Source organism: Pseudonaja textilis, chromosome 3 (genome assembly GCF_049901715.1).
Source record: "Pseudonaja textilis isolate UNSWEBS1 chromosome 3, rPseTex1.2, whole genome shotgun sequence".
Taxonomy (NCBI): domain Eukaryota; kingdom Metazoa; phylum Chordata; class Lepidosauria; order Squamata; family Elapidae; genus Pseudonaja; species Pseudonaja textilis.
In genome coordinates, this window is record NC_141992.1 from 181,792,675 (window position 1) to 181,819,921 (window position 27,247).

At 38.1% G+C, this 27,247-nt stretch overlaps 1 protein-coding gene across 1 annotated transcript in view; it reads right to left on the minus strand.

The window, feature by feature from the left end:
• CSMD3 (CUB and Sushi multiple domains 3) overlaps positions 1–27,247 on the minus strand; it is a 646,074-nt gene that overhangs the window by 383,196 nt on the left and 235,631 nt on the right. The window contains exon 6 of the mRNA XM_087931634.1: positions 4,755–4,867. Within this exon, the coding sequence (XP_087787760.1) occupies positions 4,755–4,867 (113 nt within the window). The remainder of the gene's footprint in view (positions 1–4,754; positions 4,868–27,247) is intronic.

The following is a 27,247-nucleotide window of genomic DNA, read 5'->3' on the forward strand; positions in this document are numbered from 1 at the left end:
CTGTTTGGATGCCATACTTAACTTTCTGACTAGCCAATAGGTTTTCATACCTCTTTTCACTTTCTTTTCTTTTAAGGCCTGTTAAAATTCTGGAAAATACTCTAAATAATATTTGTATACTATCTATTTATTTAGGCATAAATTTTGATATACATAACACATGAACCAGTAGTAGACTCTACAAATGCATTTTAGTTCTATAACTAAATGTACTTCTTCCATAGTCAGTTTATTTAACCTTATAGATTTATGGATGGATATTTACAGATTAAACACACACACACAGGGACACATACAGTGTGTGTTTGTGTGTGTATGTTTGTATATACAGGAAAAAGTTAATAAATATTATCTGTCTGTCCATCTGTCCATCCATCCATCCATTGAGAATAGAAATTATGTCACCTTGTTGCATTGGATCCTATTGCCTGCAACTGAGTTTCTCATTCATAGCACTAATTTATGGGATGATATTATTGTCCTTCCCTATTGTTTCAATAATTTAAAAGAGTCCATCTTTGTAATCTCAGGGAACATTCTTTGAATTCTGGGAGATATCTTTTTTGGTATAGATAACGGTCTGTCTTTAGATGTTAAAGTAATATAGCAAGAAGAAAAATAGTCTTATCACGCACAAAAAAAAACCTATTGTGAATGAATCATCTCATTCCGATTTTACAGACAATCGGGTCTCAGTATAGAAAGGCAACAATTCATATTTTAGCTCCTTACATTGTATGGCCTTTCATCACCATTATAGACACTGTATCCTGGTTTGTGCTTGCCAAGGGAAAACTTAAAATGCTACTTCTTCAACTTGCACACATATTATTGTTTCCCCTCTTCTACATCTTCATTGTAGTCCAAGCCAACCTGATGTTTGCTGGGAAGCTAAATTCACACTCTCTCTAATTCATAAGACACATTTATTCAGTAAGAAGGTAGCAACATTGTGATACAACAGAGAGGCAGGCAGATAGCAAATTTATGAGAAAGCAGAAACCAACAGATGCTTATTATCTTAAGGATAAAAAAGTAGGTAAACACAGTGAAAAAAAAATGATTTAAACCAGCAGAATGACCACTATGGCAAGACTTTGAGTTCCCAAGCAAATGTGGATTATTCATAACCCCATTCCCAGCTGGTGAATTAACCTTCATGGTGCAAAGGGAAGAAAGCCAAATATGAAGTCCACCAAAAAAGCTGCAGAGAAGTGGCAATTGAGAGATGCTCTATGAACCACATTTTGTTTCAGAAAATACCCAATACAGCAGAATATGCCTAATATAGTTTATTATAACATTACAGAAATAATAAAGGGAAAAAATCTGGGTTGGAAAAATGCTTGAAATGGCATGCCATTTCAAATGATATCACTGAAATACACTAAGGGGAGATTGAAGATTTAAGATGCCATAATAGACTCACTATTCTTCTTCAGGAAAAAAAAAATACCATACATACATTAACAAATGTGCTGTAACTAAGTTCACTATTGTTAAATCCTACTTAAACTATCTATTTTAAAATACCCATCTTGTATTATTTTAAATATTTTAGCTCCAGGATGTGATTGCTTTGTAAACTCTGAAATCAATGCTATTTTACTTTCCTCTGATCTCATTTAGTTTTAGGATTATATTTGCTCTTTCATTTGTTTATTTTACATGTTTTTACACAGTTTAACTTACAATAAGTCATTTTCCTTTTGTTTTATAACATGATTTTATTTTGGATTAATATATAAGTAACAGAAGGGCTATTTGTGAATGTGAATCTCAGTAGCTGATTATATTATGTAATAATAAAAATATTAGTAGTGTTTTATATATAAATGGGTCACTTTATATAGAGAACTTAGGTGATTAATTATTTCTAAAATTATTAATTGGTTTATTTTATAGTATTTCTACACAATATTTAGAAAACTTGAAATAATAGAATGCTTGAACTATAATTCAATGCTCCTTTAATTAGCAGGAAAGATATTTTCATTAGTAATAACAAATGCTAAAGCAATAATTTAGGTTATTCTACTGATCAATCAGCTAGGACAGTAAATTAATGATTCTACTAATTAAACTAATTTATGCTAGGAGTTGTGGTTCTGACTATTGTCCCATCCTGAAGTAAAAAAAATGTCTCCACTGAAATAAAAATATGTTCATATTGTATTATATATTATAACTTTATATTGGGGGAAAAAAGACCGGCACTCATCAGCTTGTCAACCGGGGGGAGCCCTCAATTCTTCTTTGAGACAATAAATCAGAAACCTTAAGTACAGATAGTCCTTGACTTACAACCATTTGGTGACAATTCAAACTTAAAAATGGCACTGAAAAAAAAGTGACCTAGGACCGTTTTTCCACACTTACAATAATTACAGCATTCCCCATGGTCACACAATCAAAATTTGGATTCTTGGCAACTGTCATGTATTTACAACGGTTGTGTCAACTTGTAAAGCATTCCCGGTCTGCTCTCGAGTTGCCATAGAAAGGAGGCTCATGAATTAATTAGGGCATCCATCGGAACCCTGACAGGTTGCAGTGTCCTGGGGTCACATGATCCCTTTTACAACCTTCTGACAAGCAAGCTCAATGGGGAACTCAGATTAACTTAACAACCGTGTTACTAACTAAACAACTGCAGTGATTCATTCCACAACTGTAGCAGGAAAGGGCATAAGATTGGGCACAACTGCCTTGCTTAACAACAGAAATTTTGGGTTCAATTTTGGTCGTAAATTGAGGACTATCTTACAATAAAATTTATCATATCCCTGTTTCTGTTAAGCACATCGAGTAATATTGTGCTTTATTTGCTTCATATTAATTCTATAACTTTGTGATGGATCCATTTTTTTTTCTGTTTAATTTTACCCCAACATTGCACACCTCAATACTGCTCTGAAGAGTTGTTGAACTATTGCACAGCAGATTCTGAAAACTAACACATTTGAAGGAATTAAGAAAGCAAAGTCCGACTAAGAAGGAATCATTTTGGTGATGTTGGCCACAGTCAAAATATGTACAACATTTAAACATTTTATTTAACAGTCATTTTTTTTAAGTATCTTTGTACTTTTTCCTGTTTAAGATGTGATGTAACAAAACATATGACTCCTGAATTTTCCCATATAAAATTCTGACACTTTTAAAAACCATTTCACTTTCTATGAGTGCACATTTTCATTTTGCTTTACTTTAATAATAAAATTCTACAGATTTAACAGTAATTCTGAGTTCAGTTGAATTAAGCAGATATACAACTGTCATTTTAAAATGCATTTAGTAGGAGACACAACATGTAATAAATAGATAATTTATGTTGGTAACTTTTCCATTTAAATTGCAAATGCTATCAAGGGGCAAATGGCGACATTCACCGATATTTATTGGAACTTGTATTTCTTTGTGGTTTTATTTTGCAGATATCCAACACCATGTGAGAAAAGTTGCTTTTATAGGTAGTTTAAAATTCAAGTTGGTTAGGAGATTCTGCAAAGTACAGTTTGCAGAATCGAAGTACTCATGCTGACTTATTCTCATATAAAGCTGCAGTTATTCTGAAGTTTAGAACAGATATAAAGGCTCAGCTTTATATTACATCCGAAAACAATACCTTTTCCTGAAGTTTATGCTTTAGAAAACCTAAATTATAATTTACCATTTTTTAAATAAAAAAATAATGGGGTGGGAAACTTAGGGTGGGAAGAAAGCCCTGCTTGATGTATAATTAGTACTCCCTGGCGGAACTCAGATTGTTTGAATTCAAGCTAATTCCCATCGAAGCCTAAATAGATTTTCTTTTTAATCCTTTCACATCTGACAGGCTCTTCTGTATCTGAATCAGGCTATTTCAAATATTTTGATGTGTTTCAAGCTCAGACAAACTGGCAAAATAGTTGTGGCAGCCTTTAAACAATGTATTTTTTTTTCTGTTCATGCAAAATTGTTCATATTTAATAGAATATAATAAATTTTAAAAAACTGGTTAGTAAACAAGTAAAAAGCTATTGCGGGCAATGAAATGTATTCTATCCAACAAAAGAACTCTGCTTAATAATGCTGCAATTGTAGGTAGTCCTTGACTTACAACCACAACTTAAGCCCAAAATTTCTGTGGTTAAGTGAGACATCGGTTAAATGAATGTTGCACCATTTTACGACCTTTCTTGCTGCAGGTCTTAAGTGAATCGCTGCAGTTGCTAATTTAGTAATCTGCTTGTTAAATGAATCTGGCTTCCCCAATGACTTTATCAGAAGGTCGCAAAAAAGGATCACATGATCTTGGGACACCGCAACGGTCATAAATGTGAAACATCTGAATTTTGCTCACATGATTGTGCAAAGGTTGTGACTGTGAAAAATGCTCATGAGTCACTTTTTTTCCATGCAGCTGTAACTTTGAATGATCACTAAATGAGATGTTGTAAGTCGAGGACTAGCTGTATACAAATAAGTACTGACCATAGCAGGATCACTATGCTTTAAAGTATAGCACAGCATAAACTGCACTGATCCAAATCTCTCTTAAATATGTGGTATTTGCAGGGCAAATAAACCTTAGTATTGAATGCAATTTTGTTCTTTCCATAGAGAATGCCAGTTTCTGCATGTCTGAACTTAGATAAGGAAGTTTTCCTCCTTTTTTAATGAGTGGTATATTTGTTTGCACCCCAGCACCAACCCCCACTTCCAATCCTAAGTCTGAAAGAAGGAGGAAAAATGGTTTTCATTAAATATACCTTGATAAGGAGCACTAAATCCACGATATCGGTGATTGCTGTCTGTTACAAAATGAAGTCTTAGCCAGTTTTTGTTGCTGATAACTGGAGGTGGGATATTCATTCCAGATAACCTGAATGAGAAAAAGACAAATAAGGCAAACATATTTAACAGGATCAGAAATTCCCAGTTAGTCACCAAGGCCACTAACTCTTTCAAAAGGCTTGTACTCAGAAAAGACTTGTACTCAGAAAAGAAAAGAAAAAAAAAACAGGAAACTATTGTGCATTATTTTGTATAATTTTGCTCTGTCTAATTTGGAATTGCGATTAAGAATGATAAGACTTTTCTATTCTTTAGGAAAGAAGTGTTAAATACAGGAGTTATTGCTAAAGAATTACTACCAATATTGAGATAAAGCTTTATAAAATTATAATGTGTCATCTTCGTCAAATTCATTATCCTAGCTCAGAACTTTCAGAATTCATTGGGACACAGAAATAGAGGGACTTTACATAGTAGAGATATGTAATTTGCATTTAAAAGACCGGATAAATTAAAAGTGCATGCATGGATTTGTTGGAGTCTGACTTGAAGGGCAAAAAAAGTCTATTAATAGCTACAAAACATGATGACTATTTAAATATTAGATTTATTTATTAGATTTTCATCCAGATGCTCAAGGCAATATACACAATGCTCCAATTTTGTCTTCATAGAAACAACCCTCCAATAGAAGAGAAAATTTGTAGCTCAGAGTTGGACTGTGGGGTCCTTGGTGTTCTCTGAACTTGATTGTTTGCTTGCAAAGGTAACATCCAGTTAACATTACAACTGATTATGGTTCCAGCTTGGATAATGGAATGTCTAAAAGAAAACAACCAAGCTTACAGAGCACCAGGAACTCCACCAAAAAAACGAAATCAAAACAAGAGACTGAACCAAAATTACACCCTGAGTTTTCAGGTCCATGGATGGGTTTGAACTTGGTTATATCAGTACACCCCAATGTCTCTTTCTATGATTTCCCTCAGATCAGTACCAAGTTGACTATCAAGATCAGTTTTAAGGGACAATAGCAAAAAATAACACGACAGCCACCATGACACAGCAGTTAGAAAGTTGGACCTGGAGTGCAAGAATTTGAAGTATCTTGGGATTCTCAGTGATCCAGGTCATGGTTGTCCCAAAGGTATTTTTTTCAAGGGGCAACTGGACTTTCTGGTTTTTCTTTGAAGATGTTTTCGCTTCTCATCCAAGAAGCTTCTTAATCTCCAGGAACAGATTTCCAGACGGGGAGAAATACAGACTACGGGAACCACTGGCATTACTCAGGTGTCCCTGAGGACACAGATAAACCTTCAAGTGCTTCAAGGACTCTCTAAAAGGATGCAAATGACCAGCTGTCTTCAAGGAGTATAGATGCTTCTATTCCCCACCATCCTGTCAGAGCTGAAGAAGCTTCTTGGATGAGTAGTGAAATGACTTCAAAGAAAAACCAGAAAGTCCAGTTGCCTCTTGAAAAAAGTACATTTGATTCAAGTTCAAATCTATTCTCTGCCATGAAAAAACTTCCTTCCTTCCTTCCTTCCTTCCTTCCTTCCTTCCTTCCTTCCTTTCTTTCTTTCTTTCTTTCTTTCTTTCTTTCTTTCTTTCTTCTCTCTCTCTCTCTCTCTCTCTCTCTCTCCCTCCCTCCCTCCCTCCCTCCCTCCCTTCATTTATTTATCATTTCAAGATTTTTCATGTGTCATATAGTAAATATTTGATCACTTTGAAGATGTGGCCCACAGGTAAAAGCATCTAATAATATTTTGGGTGGCCAAGATATATCCATGCACAAACTTTCCTGAATTTCTGAAGAAACAAAAGGATATAATCAAACAAATATATATTTATTTGCATATCTAGATTGTAAGCTTTTGGGAGAAAGGGAAATGGGCTTTTATAAAATCTGAAACTTGGGGGATCTCAGCAATAATTTTCTGAGACACCAAAGTAACTGTAAATCTATGTCATGATATTGATTGTTTTTTCTAAATAGCCAACTTTTCTTATTATTTCTATAATTCTCAAATCACCATGATTATTAAGTGAATCACTTCCCCCAATGACTTTGCTTGTCAGAAACCAGCTGGGAAGATCACAATAAAATCACATAATTCCAGGATGCAATTGTTGTAAATCACATGCTGATTGTCAAGCACCCAGAATTTGATCACATGAGCATGGCGATGTTTCAATGATCATAAGTGCAAGGGCCAGGCATAAGCACTTTTTTCAGTATTGTTGTGACTTCAAAAGGTTGCTAAACAAATTGCTGTTAAATCCATGAGTATCTCTACAGTGGTAGCAAAGTGCAATAGAAAATAAGATGCCAAAGCATCTTATTGATCAAAAGCCTATTTAATAAATGAAATGCTAAACAGTGGGAAAAGATTTGCAGATACTTGTCTGCAATAATACCAGAACTAACATTCATCCAATAAATCTACTATTTATCAGGTGTTGACAAAGCAGTAATTCACTGAGCATAATGCACAGCACCATTTTTTTAAGGTTTACTAGCCTCCATGGCTTTAAAATGGTATCAAACCAAATTAAGAAAGATAGCTATGTTAATAGTTAATAGCTATTAGGTTGCTGTGTTTTCTATCAGATTGCTTCTGAATATTATTGGTGCCTGATGGAGATAGTATTATTAGAATCAAATAGAATAAAATAGAATAGAATAGAATAGAATAGAATAGAATAGAATAGAATAGAATAGAATAGAATAGAATAGAATAGAATAGAGTTGGAAGGGACCTTGGAGGTTGTCCAGTCCAACCCCTCCTTAGGCATGAAACCCTACACCACTTCAGACAAATAATTGTCCAATCTCTTTTTAAAAACTTTCAGTGTTGGAGCATTCACAACTTCTGGAGGCAAGTTGTTTCACTGATTAATTAACCATTCTAAGTATCAGGAAATTTCTTCTTAGTTCTAGGTTGCTTCTCTCCTTGATTAGTTGTTGGATACATTATCATTGTCTCTCAGACGTTTATTCATATTGCAGAATAAGGCTCCTTAATAATAGCAACAGTGATGTTCCATGGGAAATCAGCTTCTACACTACCCATGAAGAATTTTCCAACAGAAAACAACAATCCTATGGGTTTTTTTTTTAGCAAAATCTGGCAACATGACTTCATGACCTTGTTATACTCATGGGACCTAATTTGACTTGTTGGCACATGACTCTGGATTGGGAATATCATTTCTCCTTAATTTAGTAAACAAAATTAAAATATTTTCTTTTAAAAAGCAGAGTAGCTTAGAAAATTCTAGATTTTTTTTTAATATGAAAGAGAAATAAAAATGTTAATAGACATGTGCTCAGGTCTTAGAAGAAGTCCCTATTAATTAACTGTAAATAGTAGACCAAGAATGGGCCAAATGTTGATATTAGAATGCATGTATGTTTATGATTTATATTGTTTTATTTAGTTTCCTAGTATGATTTGATTTCTTATTTAGTATCCTATGAAGATCACTGCTTTGTATGTACATTCTTGATGAATGTATTTTTTTCTAGTGTACCCTGAGTGTATATGCACCAAAGACAAATTCCTTGTGCGTCCAATCATGCTTGGCCAATAAAGAATTCTATTCTATTCTATATTTAGGCTCAAAAGGAATAAGTACACAATGAAGCTTCCTATAGAAGAGACACAACTCAATGCGAATACACAGTTCCTTAAAATTTCTGTGGCTTATGCATGCTGATAATTTGAATGCACAGTACTTATAACATTATGAATGGTTTATTTTACATACAATATTAATTAATCCTTGTTAGTTATTAAAGTATTAATCAGGCACATTGAATCATTGGTTTCAGTTGGAAAGGGACATTTTAGCCACTGAGTCCAGCCCTCTCTTCAAAGCATAAATCCAGACTAAAATACTCTACTGGAAGGGTCTTCAAACTTGGCAAGTTTGAGACTTGTGGACTTCAACTCCCAGAATTTCTGGGAGGAGGAAGGATGAATTCTGGAAGTTGAAGTCCACAAGTCTTAAAGCTCTCAAGTTTGAAGATCCCTGCTCTACTGACATGATTCGGTAGTCTCTGCTTGCATGCAATGAGTGGAAGCCTACCTACCTTCTCTCCTGAACAACTGTTTCCACTGTCAAACTGTTCTGATTGTCAAGTTTTCTAAAAGGCATATTACATTGTTTTATAGCAATAGATAGAGAATAGAATACAGTGGAGCAGAACAGAGTAGAATAACAGAATTGGAAAGGACCTTGGAGGTCTTCTAGTCCAACCCCCTGCTCAGGCAGGAAATCCTATATTATTTCAGACAAATAGTTGTCCAATCTTTTCTTAAAAAACTTCCAGTGTTGGAGAATTCAACAACTTCTGGAGGCAAGTTGTTCCACTGATTAATTGTCCTAACTGAAAGGAAATTTCTTCTTAGTTCTGACTTGCTTCTCTCCTTGATTAGTTTCCATCCATTGCTTCTTGTCCTGTCCTCAGGTGCTTTGGACAAGGGTGGGATGATACTGGTTCTGCCCGGCTCTATAGAACCAGTAGCTCTGAAGAGTTGCAGACACCAAACCAGTTCTGTGTTTGCTGCTGTTTGGGCCACCCGCCTGCCTGGGCTCTTACCAGGCCTTTATTTCCTGCTTTTTCAACCTCAGCTGCTTTGTGCGGCATAGGTGAGGTTGAAAAAGCATGAAAAAAAGAGGCTTTCCAAATGCTGTGCACCTGCACACAGCGCTTTTCAGCTGTCTGGGTGGTACAGGTAAGGGTTTTATTACACACGTGCACAGAGTAGTCAAAAAATAGTCACCAAACTGGTAGTAACACTGGTTGAATCCTACCACTGGCTTTGGAGAATATACTAACAGAATATAGCACTCTTTATGACTTGACCTAGCCACCAATAGCATATCCTTAATTCATTTTCACAGTTTACCCCCATATTTCCTTTGAACCTGTGTTAAATAACTCATAAAATTAAATATAAAATTATACAATGGAAATTTTAAAAAGAATTAAATAAAATCAACTGTCAGCTACTCATCCCATGTCAAGTAACATGAATTATTATTCTTTTTTTATGCCATTATTATCATACATGGCAGACATTGCCATAATTATTGAAGAAGGCATAATATTTCCATTATTCAAAAGCTTGACTATTTTGTAAGATTTACAAAGACATTTATTTCTTCCAACTGAACTTTTACCCATATTTTTTTTCATATTTTACCCATATTTATTAAATAAGCAATCTTACAGAATATGAAGGCTTTCTTTTAAATAAATGCTTATGTGTGTTGAAATCCATTCAATCTCTTTGCACTCAAAAGTTAAAGCAAAGAAGATATAGAAAAATCTTTGTCTGAAATGTTTCATATATCATATCAAATTTAATCTTTATGTCAGGGTTCCAAGTAATATGCTCATAGCAAACAGAACTTCAAGGCAAGTGGGTTCCTCAAAGAATAGGTTTATTGGACATATCACATTGGCACAGGCTAGTGAAAACCAACTCTAAATGTTTCCACAGTTTTCAGCTAATTAAAAGTTTTTCCCCTTCCCAAACAATCAGTCAATCAAGGTGCCAATCTAGTTGCCTAGTAACTTCATTCCTCCTCTTTCTGACCACCTATGGGAATGTCCTTGGTTCCCAGGAGAAAGTATTTTGTTTTGGATACAAATCCCCAACTATTACCCCCTCCCTATCTCTCCACTTCAGTGTGGCAATGCTGAAGCCTCAAAATGACCTTGGTCAGGTCAGCTTCAGAGTTCACACTTTAATCTTCAAATGACACAGTATAAACATTAAGCAGAGAATTTATTTTATGCCAAATGAAATATTAGTACACAAAGACTTTCAGTTAACATAGATGGGGTGGAACAGGGGTACAAACATGGATGGATAGAACAATTTCATTCTTAGTACTCATTTATATTTTAGTCTGCCCCTCAGGATACTTTTTTGATGTGATAGGTTTGGTATTAATACAGATTATTCTCATTAAGCACATGATAATATTGGACTAAACATTAACACTTCTGATTTCTATAGTGATTTCTTTGAGATTATTTCAGTTGAAGTAATATTGCAAAGTGACAGGATTTACAAGGATTTCTGGCATGAAATATTTGTTTATTCCAATTATATACTTATGTTTTCTTTTCATGTCAATTTATTTTCCAAACAAAATTAAGAAGCTGTTGCTTATTATTATAATACATTTGCAGTACAGCCACAGAAGTATGCCAAATATTCCTTCAAGACACAGTGTTACCCCAATTTTTAAAATAAATCTGTATTAATAATTCATATTTCATATAATGTCCAGACTGATGAATAAAATCAGTAAGCAGGCGAAGATACCTAATGTGTTCTCTGTGTACCGATTTTCTCTTGGAATTCTATCAATATTTGAACATATCAAATAACTTCCACAAGCTCTATGGAATATGGATAAATACCTACATATGTTTCTCTACATCAGTGGTCACAACATCACTGTGGCATCATGTGACATATCAGAATTTTTTCACTTCTCTAAACTGGCTGTGGGCATGGCCAGAGCATGACTGGTCTATATGCCCTGCTCTACATTCATTAATCTATTGTTTTCACAATGTCTTCACTGAATGCACATTTTAATAGTCATCTAATTTGGGAAATGTTCTGTCAGCCCAAATGATCATAGAACTACAGGACACCATTTTACACCAATGTTTTCATTTAGCACACACAACTGAAATGCTATTCGTAAAGTTAAATGATGGCATATTACCTCACTTACTGGACTATGGGAAAAACTGAGGCAAATCTTTCATACTGAATACATTTAAAATCTGGTCAAGTATGCTTTTGCTGCATAGCAACTCAGCACCTCATAACCTATTGACACAGAAGGGAAGCTGAATAGAGAAGAAGGGTTAGAAATTCTCCTTGTGTTCCCTTTTTATGTCCTCCTCAACCATTTCTCTGTCTTTGAGACTGCTGATCAATTTCTTCTTTCTCCCTGATTTATCTTGGCATGCAATTTCTTTCACCTCAAGTATTACCTATAACTTTCTCCCTCCCTGCAATTGTACAAGCAAGTCTCTTTCTGTTAAATGACCAAAACTTGTTTCACTAGTCTGATTCAGGCTTGCTTCCCATTTTCCAGCAGCATAAAAATCACTTCCTCCAACAATAGGCAGGGAAAAGAAGGGGGAAAAAATTGTTGGAAGTATATTTGTATTCTGTGCTGCACAGCAAGCTACCCACTGAACTAAATTATGTATGGTTGGTGATCTGATTTATCAGCCTGCCAGTGTAGTTCAGAAGCAATATACCAAAAACACACACACATACACAAAGACTGGCATTATTTTAAATAGCAAAACACTATGAAACAATAAACTTCATCTTATAATAGCTGACAAGTCATTCTGTCTTAGATGTGTGTGTGTGTGCATATGCATACTTTATGTATTGCACATGTACATGTATATGTATAAGTGTACAATATCTGTGTATGAGTGGGTGTTTGTGTGTGGGTGTGCTTGCACGCGCCAGGCTTTCATTTGTCAAATGCTACTCTTTTATCATTCTGAGCACGGATTCCTCTCCAATTTTCAAACTCAGGCCTCACTTTCATGTCATAAGCATGTATCTAATAGAGATCAATTTTAGGATGAGTTAATCTCTCTAGAGAAAGCTTTATTTAAATCAAATCAGCATTGAATAGCTTAGATTAAATCCAAAACATCTGATCTGCAAATTAATCTATTTAAACACACTCCAGGGAGAAGGGCAGAAAGAAGCCTGAATGTTTTGTCTTCATCCATCTCAGCTTAAATCTTGGAATGAACATATATCTGCTTTTAGTTAACTGAATTATCCAATCCACTCAAAAGTTTCATTTGTTGCTGAGAAGTTCGGACAGCCTTTATTTGATTACACAATTACTGGAAAAGAGGAATGATATATCTCTCTCCTGGTAGATTATTTCCTGATCTAATATGCCTTAATTCTAGAGGGGACATATTTTAAGGCAACTAAAATCTAGGAGCGCACATAAAATAAAACTTGGGAGTTAAGTATTGAAGGGACATTGCTATTTGTCTCATAAAAGAAGAAAAATAATGTAGTAGTGAATCAGAACAAGTAGATACTATCAGGATGCAATCTCATATTGATTTAGTTGGCAGTAAGCTATGCTGACCATCAGTAGTGGTGTTTAAAAACTGGGTACAAATTTTAAATTGTAGTCAGTGCAATTCATTAAAGGCTTCATTTGCCTTTAATGAATAAAAAGAATACATATATATAATCAGAGTTTAGTGGTAGTCCCTGCCCCCACAAAAAAATCTCCCAAATTGTAGATAGTCACAAATTGAAAAAGGCTTACTTGTATAATATTGTGCTAAAAAAAATGTTAAAATACATTAATAGCAATGGCACTTAGACATACATCACTTCACAGTGCTTTACAGCCCTCTCAAAGTGGTTTACAGAGTCAGCATATTGCCCCCAACAATCTGGGTCCTCATTTTACTGACCTCGGAAGGATGGACAGCTGAGTCAACCTTGAGCCTGGTGAGATTCGATCTGCCAAATTGCTAGCAGCAGGGTATCAGCAGAAGTACTCTGCAGTACTATATTCTAACCACTGCGCCACCACGGCTCTTAATTAATAGAACAAGGGTTTCCAAAAGATGGGAAACAATCATTATACATTATTTATTAAGCATTAAATCAGACAGCACACAGAACATTGCATCAATTCTAGGTGCACTTTAAGAAAATTGAGGTCCAACGGAAAGGTTCAGAAGAAAAATGTGAGGTCACCCTATAATTGGGTCCTTGGTGCTCTCTGAGCTTGGTTGTTTCCTTGCAGACATTTCATTACCTAACTATATTCCATGCTAGAAGGGAGTGGGATAAGGGAGTGAGGTTTGCTCTCTGCAAACCAATTTACTTCTAGCATAGATGATATTACCTACCTAGGTAAGGAAATGTCAGCAATCTCTCTCCCCAAAGAAAACAGCTAAGCTCAGAGCACCAAGGACCCCCACATTTAAACTCTGAGCTAAAAATATTATCTTCTATCTTTCTACAGTGGAATACTAGATCCTGCAACTTTGAAGGAACTGTGGATATACAGTATATATAGAGGGAAGAGAGATTTCAGGAGAGGGAATTGATTCACTGGGCTAAAATGAAGGATTTCAGAACCCCAAAATGGAGTAGCAATGGGATATGCTATCTGTTATGTCCCTGGAACTTAAAGAAGTTCCCACCCAGGTCCGTTCGCGCTGCGGGGGCGGTTGCCCCCTCTCATTGGCTGGTTCTCCCCAGCAGCCAGCTATAAAAGCAGGCTGCAGGGTCCAACCAGTCGCTGATCGCTGCGAGCCAGTTCCAGGCTTGGCAAGCACGTTCAGTCCTTTATTATTCTAATAAAGTATTTGTTGCACCATGCCCTGGTCCAGCCTCTCATTATCCGAACTTAACACTGGCGACGAGGATGGGATGGCTACCAGAGGCAAAATGCAACCGCTGAATCACTAGCCGCTGATCCACAGCCAGAGAGAGCGATCAGCAGGCAACGAGAGCGAACGCTGATCCGCAGCCAGAGAGAGCGGTCAGCAAACAGCGAGAGTGAGAAGCGTCTGTAGCCGCTAGTTAGCCAGCTACAGGGAAAGTGAAGTGCTGCGAGCCGCAGCCGCTCGTTTCTTTAGGCGCGAAATTCAAACGGCTGTCATTTGAATTTCCGCCCAAGAGTACAGCGCGGTGCTGTATTTCAAAGTCACTGACGCCCACGCAGGCGCGAATTTAAAAACGCTGCCAACGACCGTTGCAGCCTAACCTCGTGTTAATCCAGAGAGAGGGAGAGAGTTGTGAAAACCTCCCCAGAGCTGAAGTCACTTGCCTGCCATAGGCACAAAATACCTTCCTGCTGCTGCCCCAGAGAGATTTCCTCAACAGGTTATCCAACAAGATTCTCATCATGAACTCCAACCCAGTTTTCCCATCGTTCAAGCCGGATGAGGAGAAGTGGGAGTCATACAAGAATCGTTTTAACCACTACATCGACGCCATAGGGTTGGCTGATGCAGGGGAACACTGGAAAAAATCATATTTCCTGATCTACTGTGGAGCCATCGTCTTTGATACTGCCACAGCACTCGTGGCTCCACGTGAGTTAAAAAACGTTCCCTGGACAGAACTGTTAGAAATCCTTACTAACCACTATTCTCCTAGACCCTCACAGATTGCCAGGCGGTTCACCTTCCGAATGAGGAAGCAATCAGACAAAGAGACCATCAACCAGTACATGGCTGCCCTCAGGACTGCAGCACTCCATTGTGGGTTTGGGACCTACCTGGATGACATGCTCCTCGATCAGCTAGTCTGCGGAGTCAAGGATCTTCACCTCCAAAGGCGCCTACTTGCTAGGAAGGACCTCAACCTCGCGCAAGCCATCGAGGAAGCCCTGGCAGCGGAGCTGGCAGCACACTCAGCCACTGAAATCCAAGGTCCTGCTTCCAAGCAAAGTGCAGTTTCAGTCCACTCTGAAGAGGTGGTCATCGAAGAGGACCCCAGCGATGCGGCCGACATCCACCGTCTCGCCCACACCAGACACCCGCAGGTAGGAGCCAAGCAAGAAAGCATCAGCCCACCCAAGCATATCACCCTGTGCCTATCCTGTGGTGGATCTCACCTGAGGGCCACCTGCAAATTCAAGGGAGCCACCTGCAACATTTGCCACAAAAAGGGGCACATCGCTAGAGTCTGTCAAGCCGCTCACAACTCGGCACAAAGGCACCCTTCCTTTTCACATTCTGGACCCCAAAGGCAAGTATTGAACTGTCGCACTCGCCACCATGCTAAGCACGCTTGCCATGCCATTAGTAAAATCTCTCTCTCCGTTTTGTTAGAAGGTAAACCTTGTCGCATGGAGGTTGACATGGGGTCAGCGCTCTCAATTATCTCTTGGAGCACCCTCAAGAGACTACAGCCCAGTCTATCCAGAAACCGGCTCCAGAAGTGCCAGTTTAGCCTGAAGGACTACCAGGGGAAGGACATTCCTGTAATCGGCAGAGGCAAGTTTCTTGTTAATTTTAAAACTTTCAAAGGCCCACCTACCTCTAGTGGTAGTTAACGGAAATCTCCCCACACTCTTGGGGCTTGATTGGTTTCCCCATCTCGGCCTAGGGTTAACAGGAGTCCATGCTGTCTCAACCTCTGACACTGACTCCTTATTCGCTGATTACTCAGACGTATTCAGCAATGAACTGGGGTGTTATAACGGTACCCCTATCTCATTCTCAGTCGACCCCCAAGCAGTCCCAATCAGGCTAAAACCTCGTAGAGTTCCATTCGCTATTCGGCCTAAATTAGATGCGGAACTGGATAAATTATTAAAACAAGGGGTCATTGAGCCAACAGATTTCGCCAAATGGGAGACGCCCATTGTCACACCCCTCAAAAAAGACGGTAGCCTGAGAATTTGCTCGGACTACAAATCACAATCAATAAGTTTTTACAAGTTAGCGCTTACCCAGTGCCCGTCATTCAGCATTTATTACACACTTTTGAACCTGGCAGCATTTTTGCCAAATTGGACATGTCTCAAGCGTATCAACAGTTCCCTGTTGACAACCAAACAGCGGAACTCCAGACCATTGTCACTCACAGGGGTGCTTTCCGGTGCAAGCGTCTCCAATTTGGCGTAAGTGTTGCCCCAGGCATTTTTCAATCCCTCATGGAGCGGATTTTGCAGGGCCTCCCTGGTGTAGTACCCTACTTCGACGACATCCTAGTCTCGGCCAAGGACAGACCCCAACTCTTCCAGAGAGTTCGAGCAGTGTTAGAGAGGTTCAGACAGCATGGCCTCAAATTAAAAAAAGAAAAATGTGCCATTGCCACTAGACAGGTGGACTTTCTGGGTTATAAAATTGACGCCTCAGGCATTCACCCCCTGGAGTCCAAGGTTAAGGCAATTCACGAGGCACCCACTCCAACCTCCAAAGCGGAACTGCAGGCCTTCTTGGGGCTATTGAATTTTTACACGTCGTTCCTGCCCCATAAAGCATCTGTGGCGGAACCCCTGCACAGACTTTTGGATAAAAAATCGGCGTGGCATTGGGGACACAAGGAAGACTCCGCTTTTCGCGCAGTCAAATCACTACTCATGTCGGAGGCGGTCCTTATTCAGTTTGACCCCAACCTTCCATTAGTGCTAGCAGTGGACGCATCCCCTTTTGGAATTGGGGCAGTGTTAAGCCACAGGCTACCCAATGGCTCCGAGGCCCCCATCACTTTTTTTTCCAGGACGCTCTCTGCAACAGAGCGCAATTATAGCCAAATCGATAAGGAAGCTTTAGCAGCTGTCACAGCTGTGAAGAAATTCCATGAATTTCTTTTTGGCCACTTTTTCGAGCTGGTCACGGATCATAAGCCTCTCCTGGGTCTACTAGCAGGTGACAAACAGACCCCTCAAGTCCTGTCTCCTAGAATGACGAGGTGGATTCTTTTCCTAGCGGCATACTCGTATAGACTCATACACCGTCCAGGTAAAACATTGTCTCACGCAGACGCCCTCAGCTGCTGCCCCCTGCCTGCTCCGGTGGAGGATCCTGCCCCGGTCAATGCTATCTTTGAGGTCACCCAACTGGACCTCCCCATCACTGCCCTTGACATTGCCGCCAAATCCAAGGCAGACAAAACGATCGCCCAGGTACTGGACTGGGTGAGGAGGGGTGGCCGGGCAGTGATGTTGAAACCAAATTCACGCCTTTTAAGACCCGCCTACAGGAGTTATCCAGTTTGCAGGGCTGTTTGCTGTGGGGCACACGAGTGGTCATCCCGACCTCACTGCGTACCCGAGTTTTGGAGGCGCTGCACGAGGGCCACCCTGGCATCGTCAGGATGAAGGCATTAGCACGCAGCTACGTATGGTGGCCTGGCCTCGACGATGACATCATCAGATGGGTAAGCTCCTGCCATCCCTGCCAGGAATCCCGTCCATCCCCTCCAATTGCCACACCCACTAAGTGGGAAAGCGCCAGCGCACCTTGGTCCAGGATTCACATCGACCTAGCGGGCCCGTTGCACGGCAAAATGTTCCTGGTGGTCGTGGACGCTTACTCTAAATGGATTGATGTGGCACAACTATCCACAACCACCACGCAAGCGGTTACCAAGGTATTAACTCGCCTGTTCGTAACGCACGGGCTACCAGACTCAATTGTTTCCGACAATGGCCCCCAGTTCGCATCTGCCGAGTTCAGTCGCTTCGCTGCCAATCTGGGCATCCGCCACATCTTCACGGCTCCCTTTCATCCTGCCAGTAACGGACTGGCAGAAAGAGCCATTAGGACCACTAAAGAAGCTCTAGCTAGGTTCAGCAAGGAAGACTGGCACCACAGACTCTCCCGTTTCTTGCTGAGCCAGCACTCAACCCCGTGCACAGTCACTAATAAGTCCCCGGCTGAACTCCTGATGGGTAGATGCCTGCAGACTGTATTGGACAGGCTTCACCCACATTACTGCCCTGACTCTCCCCTCGCTTCCACATCGGGGGTTAGGCATTTTGTCTTACAGGAACCCGTGTTCGCGAGGAACTTCGCTGGAGACCCACTGTGGATCCCGGGTGAGATCGTGGCCATCACCGGACCCAGGTCGTATCGAGTCAGACTGGAGGATGGCCGGATCTGGAGAAGGCACCTGGATCAGCTGCGGAAGCGCCAAGACACTCACGTTAGCAGTGACTCATGGTTGCAGACCGGTGCGAGGCGACAGCATCAACCCCACATCAGCATCAATTCCGGTGACCAGTTAACGCCTGCAGCCGAGCCGGGGAGCCCGAACACGGACCGTGACCACCAGACGGCTGACCAGTCCGAACCAGTCAACGGAAGCACATCCCCAGTGACCAGCCCTTCGAGTCCCGAACCGGCATTGACCGAGGAACGCATTCGTGACACACCACCGGTCCGACCTTCCTTTGCAGACTCTGAACTACCAGACAACTCCCCGGGGTTGCGCCGTTCTGGGCGCCAGCATAAGCCTCCCGCGTACCTTAAAGACTATGCGTGTTCGCATCTGGGGGAAAGGGGTGTTATGTCCCTGGAACTTAAAGAAGTTCCCACCCAGGTCCGTTCGTGCTGCGGGGGCGGTTGCCCCCTCTCATTGGCTGGTTCTCCCCAGCAGCCAGCTATAAAAGCAGGCTGCGGGGTCCAACCAGTCGCTGATCGCTGCGAGCCATTTCCAGGCTTGGCAAGCACGTTCAGTCCTTTATTATTCTAATAAAGTATTTGTTGCACCATGCCCTGGTCCAACCTCTCATTATCCGAACTTAACACTATCATCTCTGTCTCCACTGAAAAACTTGCTTAATGAAGTGCCAGGTAGGTAGATATAATAAAAAAATAGTTTGGAGAGGTTCATATATATACTGTAGTTTTGTTTTCAAGTGCTCATTATGGAATGGCACAACTGCTACATTTATAAAAAATAAAAATATCAAACATGATTTTCCAGTAAAATGCAAAAAAAAAAAACAACCCTGAATAATCTAAGAGAGAGAAGAACAGAGTCAAGGTCATCCAGCTAGCTTTGTGCCTGAGACAAGGCTAGAACTCACAGTCTCCTGATCTTTTTAAGCTTTTTATGCAGAACATAGAAAAATGATAAAAAATACAAAAAAATGAATTTGATGAATTTAAGGCAAGTGGTAAGAAAAAAAAATACACATTTTAATGTATTTATTTTATACTCCCCTTTATTATTTTAATAAATAACCCAGGCAGCAAAATTACACAATATTCTCCTCCTCCTCCTCCTCCTCCTCCTCCTCCTCCTCCTCCTCCTCCTCTTTTTTACATAATAACAACCCTGTGAGGTGGGTTGGGCTAAGAGAATGTAATTAACCCAAGGTCCCCCAGCTGACTTTAATGCCCAAAGCGATAATTTATTTCACCCAGAGTCTTTGATATTTATTTTCAACGGTCAATGTCCATGAATCTTTGTTTCCAGGTTCCTTCTATTAATTCCTTTTCCATTTTTTCCCCAAAATCACCAAGTAATCCCAGGGTAATTTATTCACATATCTTTTTTTATCTTTGTAGTATTCTAGTATTTCACTTTTCAGGGTTTCTGTATTATTATGATGAAGTTCCTCTTATTTCATGTCAAGTTCCAATTTTAAAAGGACCAAACACTTTTCAAAGAGTCACTGAAATTTTTCCTTTACCATTAGGTGGCACTCTCAGTTATGTCCAAGTTCCACTCTTTTTTCCCCCCACTTTTTTCCGCTCCTTTTTAAGGCTTTTAATTTTCAATAATTCAAATTCTTAGCTATTATTTCTCTTTAACACATTCAATTCCAGCAATTAATTATGCCTATTTAGTGCCAAAATCCAAATAATTATCCAATTTAATTTCCAAGTCTTTTATAGTCAAATATTTTCTCTGAATTTTCCACGTCCAAATTAGTGCTTTTCAAAATGCAAAGCCAGTTTCACCAGTTTCCAATTTTCTTCTCTGTCTCTCTGTTCACTGCTTCTACAATCTTTCTTAAAAATTTCTTCATTTCTTAATTCTGGGGTATCTTAATGTCCATGTGTTTCACCTGGTTCACACACCGCTCACAACTTCTCCACTCCAGCACAGTTTTAGTTTCCTGAACTGCCTCCCGTCTTCTTGGTGGCCATTTTAGACCACTGCAGCACTCGTCTTTGAGGGGTTTTTCCTTGTCAGGGAGTGGAGATGTGGCTCTCCTCAACCCTCCAGTAGATCCCCCTTTCTTCACCACCCCTCCAGGGTGGTTCCAGTCTCAATTGGGACTCTCCAACAAGAGAGCATGGAGCGAAATCACGTACGATCATGGATTCCAGTCCAACATGACAGAAGCACAACCAGAAGTTGTGCAGCTTTGAGTGGTATTGCACCACTGGTCCCCAGATGTGAGAGAACCTCTTCATTAAATTGGATTTAGGGATTAGTTAGGATTGATGCTGTAGTTCCAGACTCCCTGTTTTGTATGCACATGCACAAACACACCCCCACAGTATTGATTGATTGTAGTATGCCTACCAGAATCATTTTTTTTCTGAAATGGGTGACCAACTTTATGGGGAAAGAAAGAAAGAAAGAAAGAAAGAAAGAAAGAAAGAAAGAAAGAAAGAAAGAAAGAAAGAAAGAAAGAAAGAAAGAAAGAAAGAGGGAAGGAGGGAGGGAGGGAAGGAGGGAAGGAAGGAAGGAAGGAAGGAAGGAAGGAAGGAAGGAAGGAAGGAAGGAAGGAAGGAAGGCAATACATTCATTTTTATACAGATAGTTGTAACTATTGATGAATTAAGTTACTCCAATTAGACAACTGTTTATGTCCGTAGTTTCCTCTTTCCCCCAGATCTTTTCCAGAGGATGGAATCATTGGATATTAAAGCAGAAGGAAGAGGAGAGGAGAGGAGACATTGCATGAATGAAGTTAATTCAGATTTTAACTGCGATTTCACATATTTGCATAATATTTATAGTATACAAAAATAAGGACTTTCAAATGAAATCATTCTGGCTACAGTATAGTGTCTGATACAGGGATGCTTCTTCTATGAATCTGGCATATATTCTATTCTTTGCTATTCATATTTAAAGCATAGATTCAAAGACTAGCATCCTTTTAAAAAGATAAAATAATATCAGAAGGAAAACAGGGAGACACACATACAGAGAGAGAGAAATTGGTTCCAAAATGCTGTTGCTTCTCTCTATATTTTGTTGAAATAAACTGTTACTTACAATGATAAACAGAATATTAATGTATGAAAATTTCTTCTAAGTTATCACAGAACAAAAGAAATGCTAATATTAAATTGGGAATAAATCTCTATTTATGTACACAAATTTATTCCCTTCCTTTCCTCTATTATTTCATGTATTACCAAATATTTTATGATGACTTAGTTGGAAACATTTCTCTTATAAGTGCCAAGAAACTCACTGATGGAATATTTATATAAACATAAAATGCTGTGATATACTGTCCACATCTACCCATTTAGCTCAAAATCACTATAATATCATAATATAAATAATATATCTAATATAATAAATGCTGTAATATAATGTGATATGATAATATAATATCTTTCCCCCTCTGTTTTTAATCTGTATCTTTAGTTTCCTAAGATTCTTAAATACAGAAGGAGAAGAGGAGAGACAGAAAGAAAATAAGAATAATTGCCAAACAAATGCATTAGCTTCCAGCACCATCAAGAAGTTTCTTTAGGCCCGTTGGTTGATTGATTATGTGTAATAAAGTCAGAATTAACTCTTTGAGATCACAATTTTTTTCCACAATAATCTGATCCCAGCCGGATGCTCCATGACTTCAGTTGCAATGAGTGTTACAGAGAAAAGCATTGTAAGTATAGACAGGCCCATCATAACAACTTTCAAAACGTGAAGATTAGAATGTTGGGAGAAAATTTAGGATAACGAAAACCTTCCTCGGAGGCTGCTAACTTGTTTCCACTTTGATAAATTGATATTATTGTGTGTGCCCATGCCTCCACAGAATATGTTCATTTTATTTTATTTATTTTGATTTGTCAATCGCTTACAAGATAATAGGTATAATTAAAATATAAAGTATATTTTATAAAAGTATAAGTATATAAAATACTTTCTCAACTGTGCTAATATCAGATACGTAATGTGGGTTCCAGACTGATGAGCTGTATTTGAGTATTGGTCTAGCAAATGTTTTGTATGTTCCAGTTAGTGTGATATTACCAGAGAAAAAGCTACGTAGGATTAGGTTAACAACTCTTAATGCCTTTTTAGCTATGTAGTTACAGTGGGCTCTAGCACTTAGTTCATTAGAGATGAGTATTCCAAGGTCCTTTACAGAGCTTGGATCATCAACAAGATCTTGACTATTCAGCTTGTATTTTATTTTCTGATTTTTTTTGCCAATATGTAAGACAGAGCATTTATTTGTTGAGATTTGAAGTTGCCATTTGTTTGACCATTCTGATACATAGTCAAGATCTTTTTGAAGAGTAGCAGTATTGTCTGTGGTATTGAACAGCTTTACATCATCAACGAAAAGAACGCAGTTACTCTTAATATGATCACAGAGGTCATTTATGTAGAGTATGAAGAGAGTTGGTCCTAGAACACTGCCTTGGGGGACACCACTATTGACAGGTAAAGAATTTGATAGGACACTCCCAATTTTGACCATTTGTTGTCTGTTTGACAGGAATGCTTCTATCCAGTTATGCAGTTGTCCAGAGATACCATAAGATTTTAGTTTTAGGAGTAGTTTGTCATGTACCACTGAATCAAAGGCTTTACAGAAGTCTATGTAGATTGCGTCTATTGCTTTGCCCTGATCGAGTTGTGTAGTCCATATGTTTTTGCAGTGTAAGAGTTGCAGATTATGGGATAGTTTTTTCCTGAAACCAAATTGGTTATTGGAGAGTAGGTTGTTTGTCTCTAGTGCAGGATAATGATACAGAATTTGATAGGACACTCCCAAGAAAATATATGTGGCATGTATTTTCTCAATGTGCCTGAAAGGGCTGCAAACTTCTCGTACACAGTGAATTACTTTAGGTAGTCGAAGAAGATGTGTTTGGATTGTTTTTTTTTTCCCTTTGACTAGCAAATCACCAAAGATATCACAACTTAATTTTACATATCCCCAGCGTTCTAAACTTCTTTGCTACATAATTCAAGATCTGTATTTTCTCATCTTTGAATATTAATAATCATGGCTTTGGCCTTACACTACTCCATATATATATATATATATGTATATATTCTTTTTCCTATGGGCATGCTGTAGATTCAATAGAGTATTAAACATGTTGTTTTACTGCTGCTTGAGTCAGAAGGATATTTTTGTATAGTTCATGTGGATTGACATTAAGAACTTAAAATGCATTAGTGCTAAGGAGTGTTAAAAAGCACAAACTGAATGTCATATTGTCTCTAAATTCTAAAAACAAATAAATGGGCAGAATTATTTACACTTGAAATAAAATGTAAACTAACTTTAAAACAGCTTTTGCTAGCATATCATATTTGACAGCAACAAAACAAATGCAATTAATACATAGTCATTATCTTCTATTGTTTTGGTTTTTTTTAACCTGAAAGGAGCACTTTGGCTATATCACTGCAAATTATGCGTTCTGTTTTGTGGTTTAAGTACTTGGCGGTTATTTAAAACTTTGCTGCTTTAATTCTTTCTTCCCGCGTAGGAATACTGATGAATATTCACTGTTCTCCTATCTTGATAGCAGCATGAGCAGAAATGGTGGGATTCTACCAGTTTCCCTACTGGTTCGGTTATTGCACACTTCATACATGTGTGTGCACACACCTAACGTGTCTGTACAGCTTTCCAAACACCAGCTAAGGCTCTTCTGCACCAGCTGAGAGGATTAAAAAAGTACAGAGGGAGGGCTGATCCTGCACTTTTCTCTTCTTTCTCTCTCAGCTGATCATTGAAGCTTTTTTTACAACTGGTTTGGCCAAACTGATAGCAATTTTTGCTGCCAGTTTGGCCGAATCAGGCCGAACTGGTAGCATTTCAGCATTGATGAGCAGGCAAGTTCCCAGAGTGGCTTCAGTCCTGAAATTTCAAATTGCTTGACAGATACAAAATAATTACTGTATACATCCTCCCATCTCCTCATCTCAATCCCCACCCAAGCCCTTATAAGGCTAGTCTTTATACGGACAAGCAGCCACAGGGAACTCATAACAAAGATGTTTTGTGTGGAATTTTGTCTATAGAAAGTGACTGGGTAAACAATGTTGGAAGTTAGGGTGTACAATATTTGTCTTCCTGCCTGAGGAATTATAATGCAACATTTGCAAACATATGTCCTTAGTGGAAGGCAAAGTGAAATAGTTTTAGGAGTTTGTGCATTGCAATGAATCAAGAAAAATGAGAATTTTCTTGGACAAGAGAGCTAAAGTTCTCCAAAAGTACAGAAGAGCATAGAGGGAAAAAAAACAATGTTCCCTTTATGGAAGTAAGTGATCCATAAAAGTAAAGCAATTAAAGGACATGGTGTCAGCAGAACTTAGGAACCAGAATTGGTCCCCCCCTCTCTCTCCAAAGACAATTAATAGCTGGCTAAGTGAAACTTGCTACTGACACTGTAATAGACCTTGAAGAAATCCAAGAAGCATCTTAAGAAAGAACAGCTGTGACATGATGGTAAATGATACCCTGCTGAAGGAAACAGAAGCATCTGTGTGCAGACTCAATAAGACCTTGCAGACTGGCTATGTATTGCCTTTCAGGACTTCATCTCCAGGTAACAAAAAAGAGATTACCAAAACTGACCATAAATTATACTTAGTTCATGTGGAGATGAATATTATAGCCAGAAGAGAAGAATAAAATCTGAGTACTAAAAGGCTTTGGATAAGGAAATAAAGGAACTGGGAATATATTTACAGCTTGAATGAAGGAGATGGATAAAAATTAAAAAAAGAATATTTTCAGTTAGATTACCCTGTTAATAACTCAGAATATGAAAAAACAAATAAATGACATTGCTTTTATATAATTCTATAGTTTCCTATAGTTAGGAAAGAGCCATGTTGGCTCAGTAGTTAGAATACAGTATTGCAGGCTAATTCTTCTTACTGCCAACTACTGGCAGTTCGAGTTTTACCAGCTCAAGGTTAACTCAGCCTTCCATCCTTCTGAGGGGGTAAAACGAGGATTCAGATTGTTGGGGGCAATATGCTGACTCTATAAACCACTTAAGAGAGGACTGTAAAGCACTATGAAGTGGTATATAAATCTAAATGCTATTGCTATTGCTAGGAAAAGTATAGCAAGAACAATGCTGGTTACAGTGCAGTTAATGACTGAATAGCACCAATTACATAATCTTGTGCTCATCAGTTTTTACTCCAATCACCGATGCAAAATAAATCTTATGATAGAGAACCAGAAAAAGTTTGAAATGGACTTAAAGAAGTCATTGACGATAAATGGGAAAAACGACTGCCAAATATGGAGAAATGGAAGAAAACCAACTGGATGTCAGAATAAACCAAAAGATGGACCACAGACTAGTACTTGATGTAGTTGTCATGAAAGCCTTAGAAAAGATATTCAGATGCTGTGATGTCTACAAAGATCAAATATCTACAAAGATCAAAATAGTGCAAGCAATGGTATTGTTTGTAATACTATGGAAGTTAAAATTGGACAACAATGAAGCAAAGAAGAAGGAATATTCATGTTTTTGAAGGTTTCTAAATGTTGTCACTAACCCGAAAAGTTAACTTAAAATTATTTTGGGATATTTCCATATATTCCCAGTATATAAAGCATTATATGGTGGACTGATTTGAATATTTAGAATACCAGTTTTAATAAAGATATTGCTTGTCATCTGATGCATTCAATTAACATGCAGTTGACTGTCATAGCAGGCTTTATTGATGAATCAGAATATGATTTGTGGCAATTCAGATATAAAAGTGGCTACTCCCAATTATGACCCTACCATGGTATATTGCAATATTATTATATATAATTATATTTTGTATTGTTAACATCCCATTTGAATTTTCAGCCTAGATTGACAGTAAAATTGTCAGTCTAGGAACAATGACAAAGATGAGGTCAGGATAAATAGCAAGCTTTGTTCTTAGACAATCTTTTATCCAAACTACCCAAGAAAGAAAGCTTTTATCATTTAGAAGTCTGCAAATGTCATTAAAAAATATTTTTATATCGGAATAGAGTAGCTCTTCAAAATGTAATATCATCTACAACAAACTTTTTAATCCAGCATTTAGTTTTAATAGGATTTTAAAATATCAGTTCTATCTAAAGTAAAACAACACATAAGCTTTCATTGACAGAGAGTATTCTTTTCATATATAAGCAATTAGAAGTTGAATTTCAATACTATTCTAAAGGGATAAAAATATTAACATAATGCATCTAATTAAGAAATCTGAGCTAATTAAATTTTGTAGATCTATTTTTTCCCTAACATATGGTGAGGTGTTTTTGCATAACACAATACATTGATCTCATCCCACAATATGAATGACAAGCTTAGGATAGAGTGCTCCTTCAATCTGCAACTTCACATTAACCATTATTAAATTAACATTTTAATACTGTGTTATAATTTATACAATGTACTTGGAAAACAAAACTGTTTTGATCTGTATATATTTACCAATCTCACTTATCTAAACATCTTCCATTCTTAAAAAATGAAGAAAAAACAACAACACATTTTTCAAGTATAGCATAAAGTCACCAAATTGGTGTACAAAAGACAAATGATGTATATATATATATATATATATATATATATATATATTTAATCCCACTAATGACTGGAGTAAATTAGGCTTTTAAAATAATTAGGCTACATATATGTCTAAACAGTGTAATTGTGTGAGAAATCATTGACAAATCTGAATCATTTCACCATGGATAATTGACT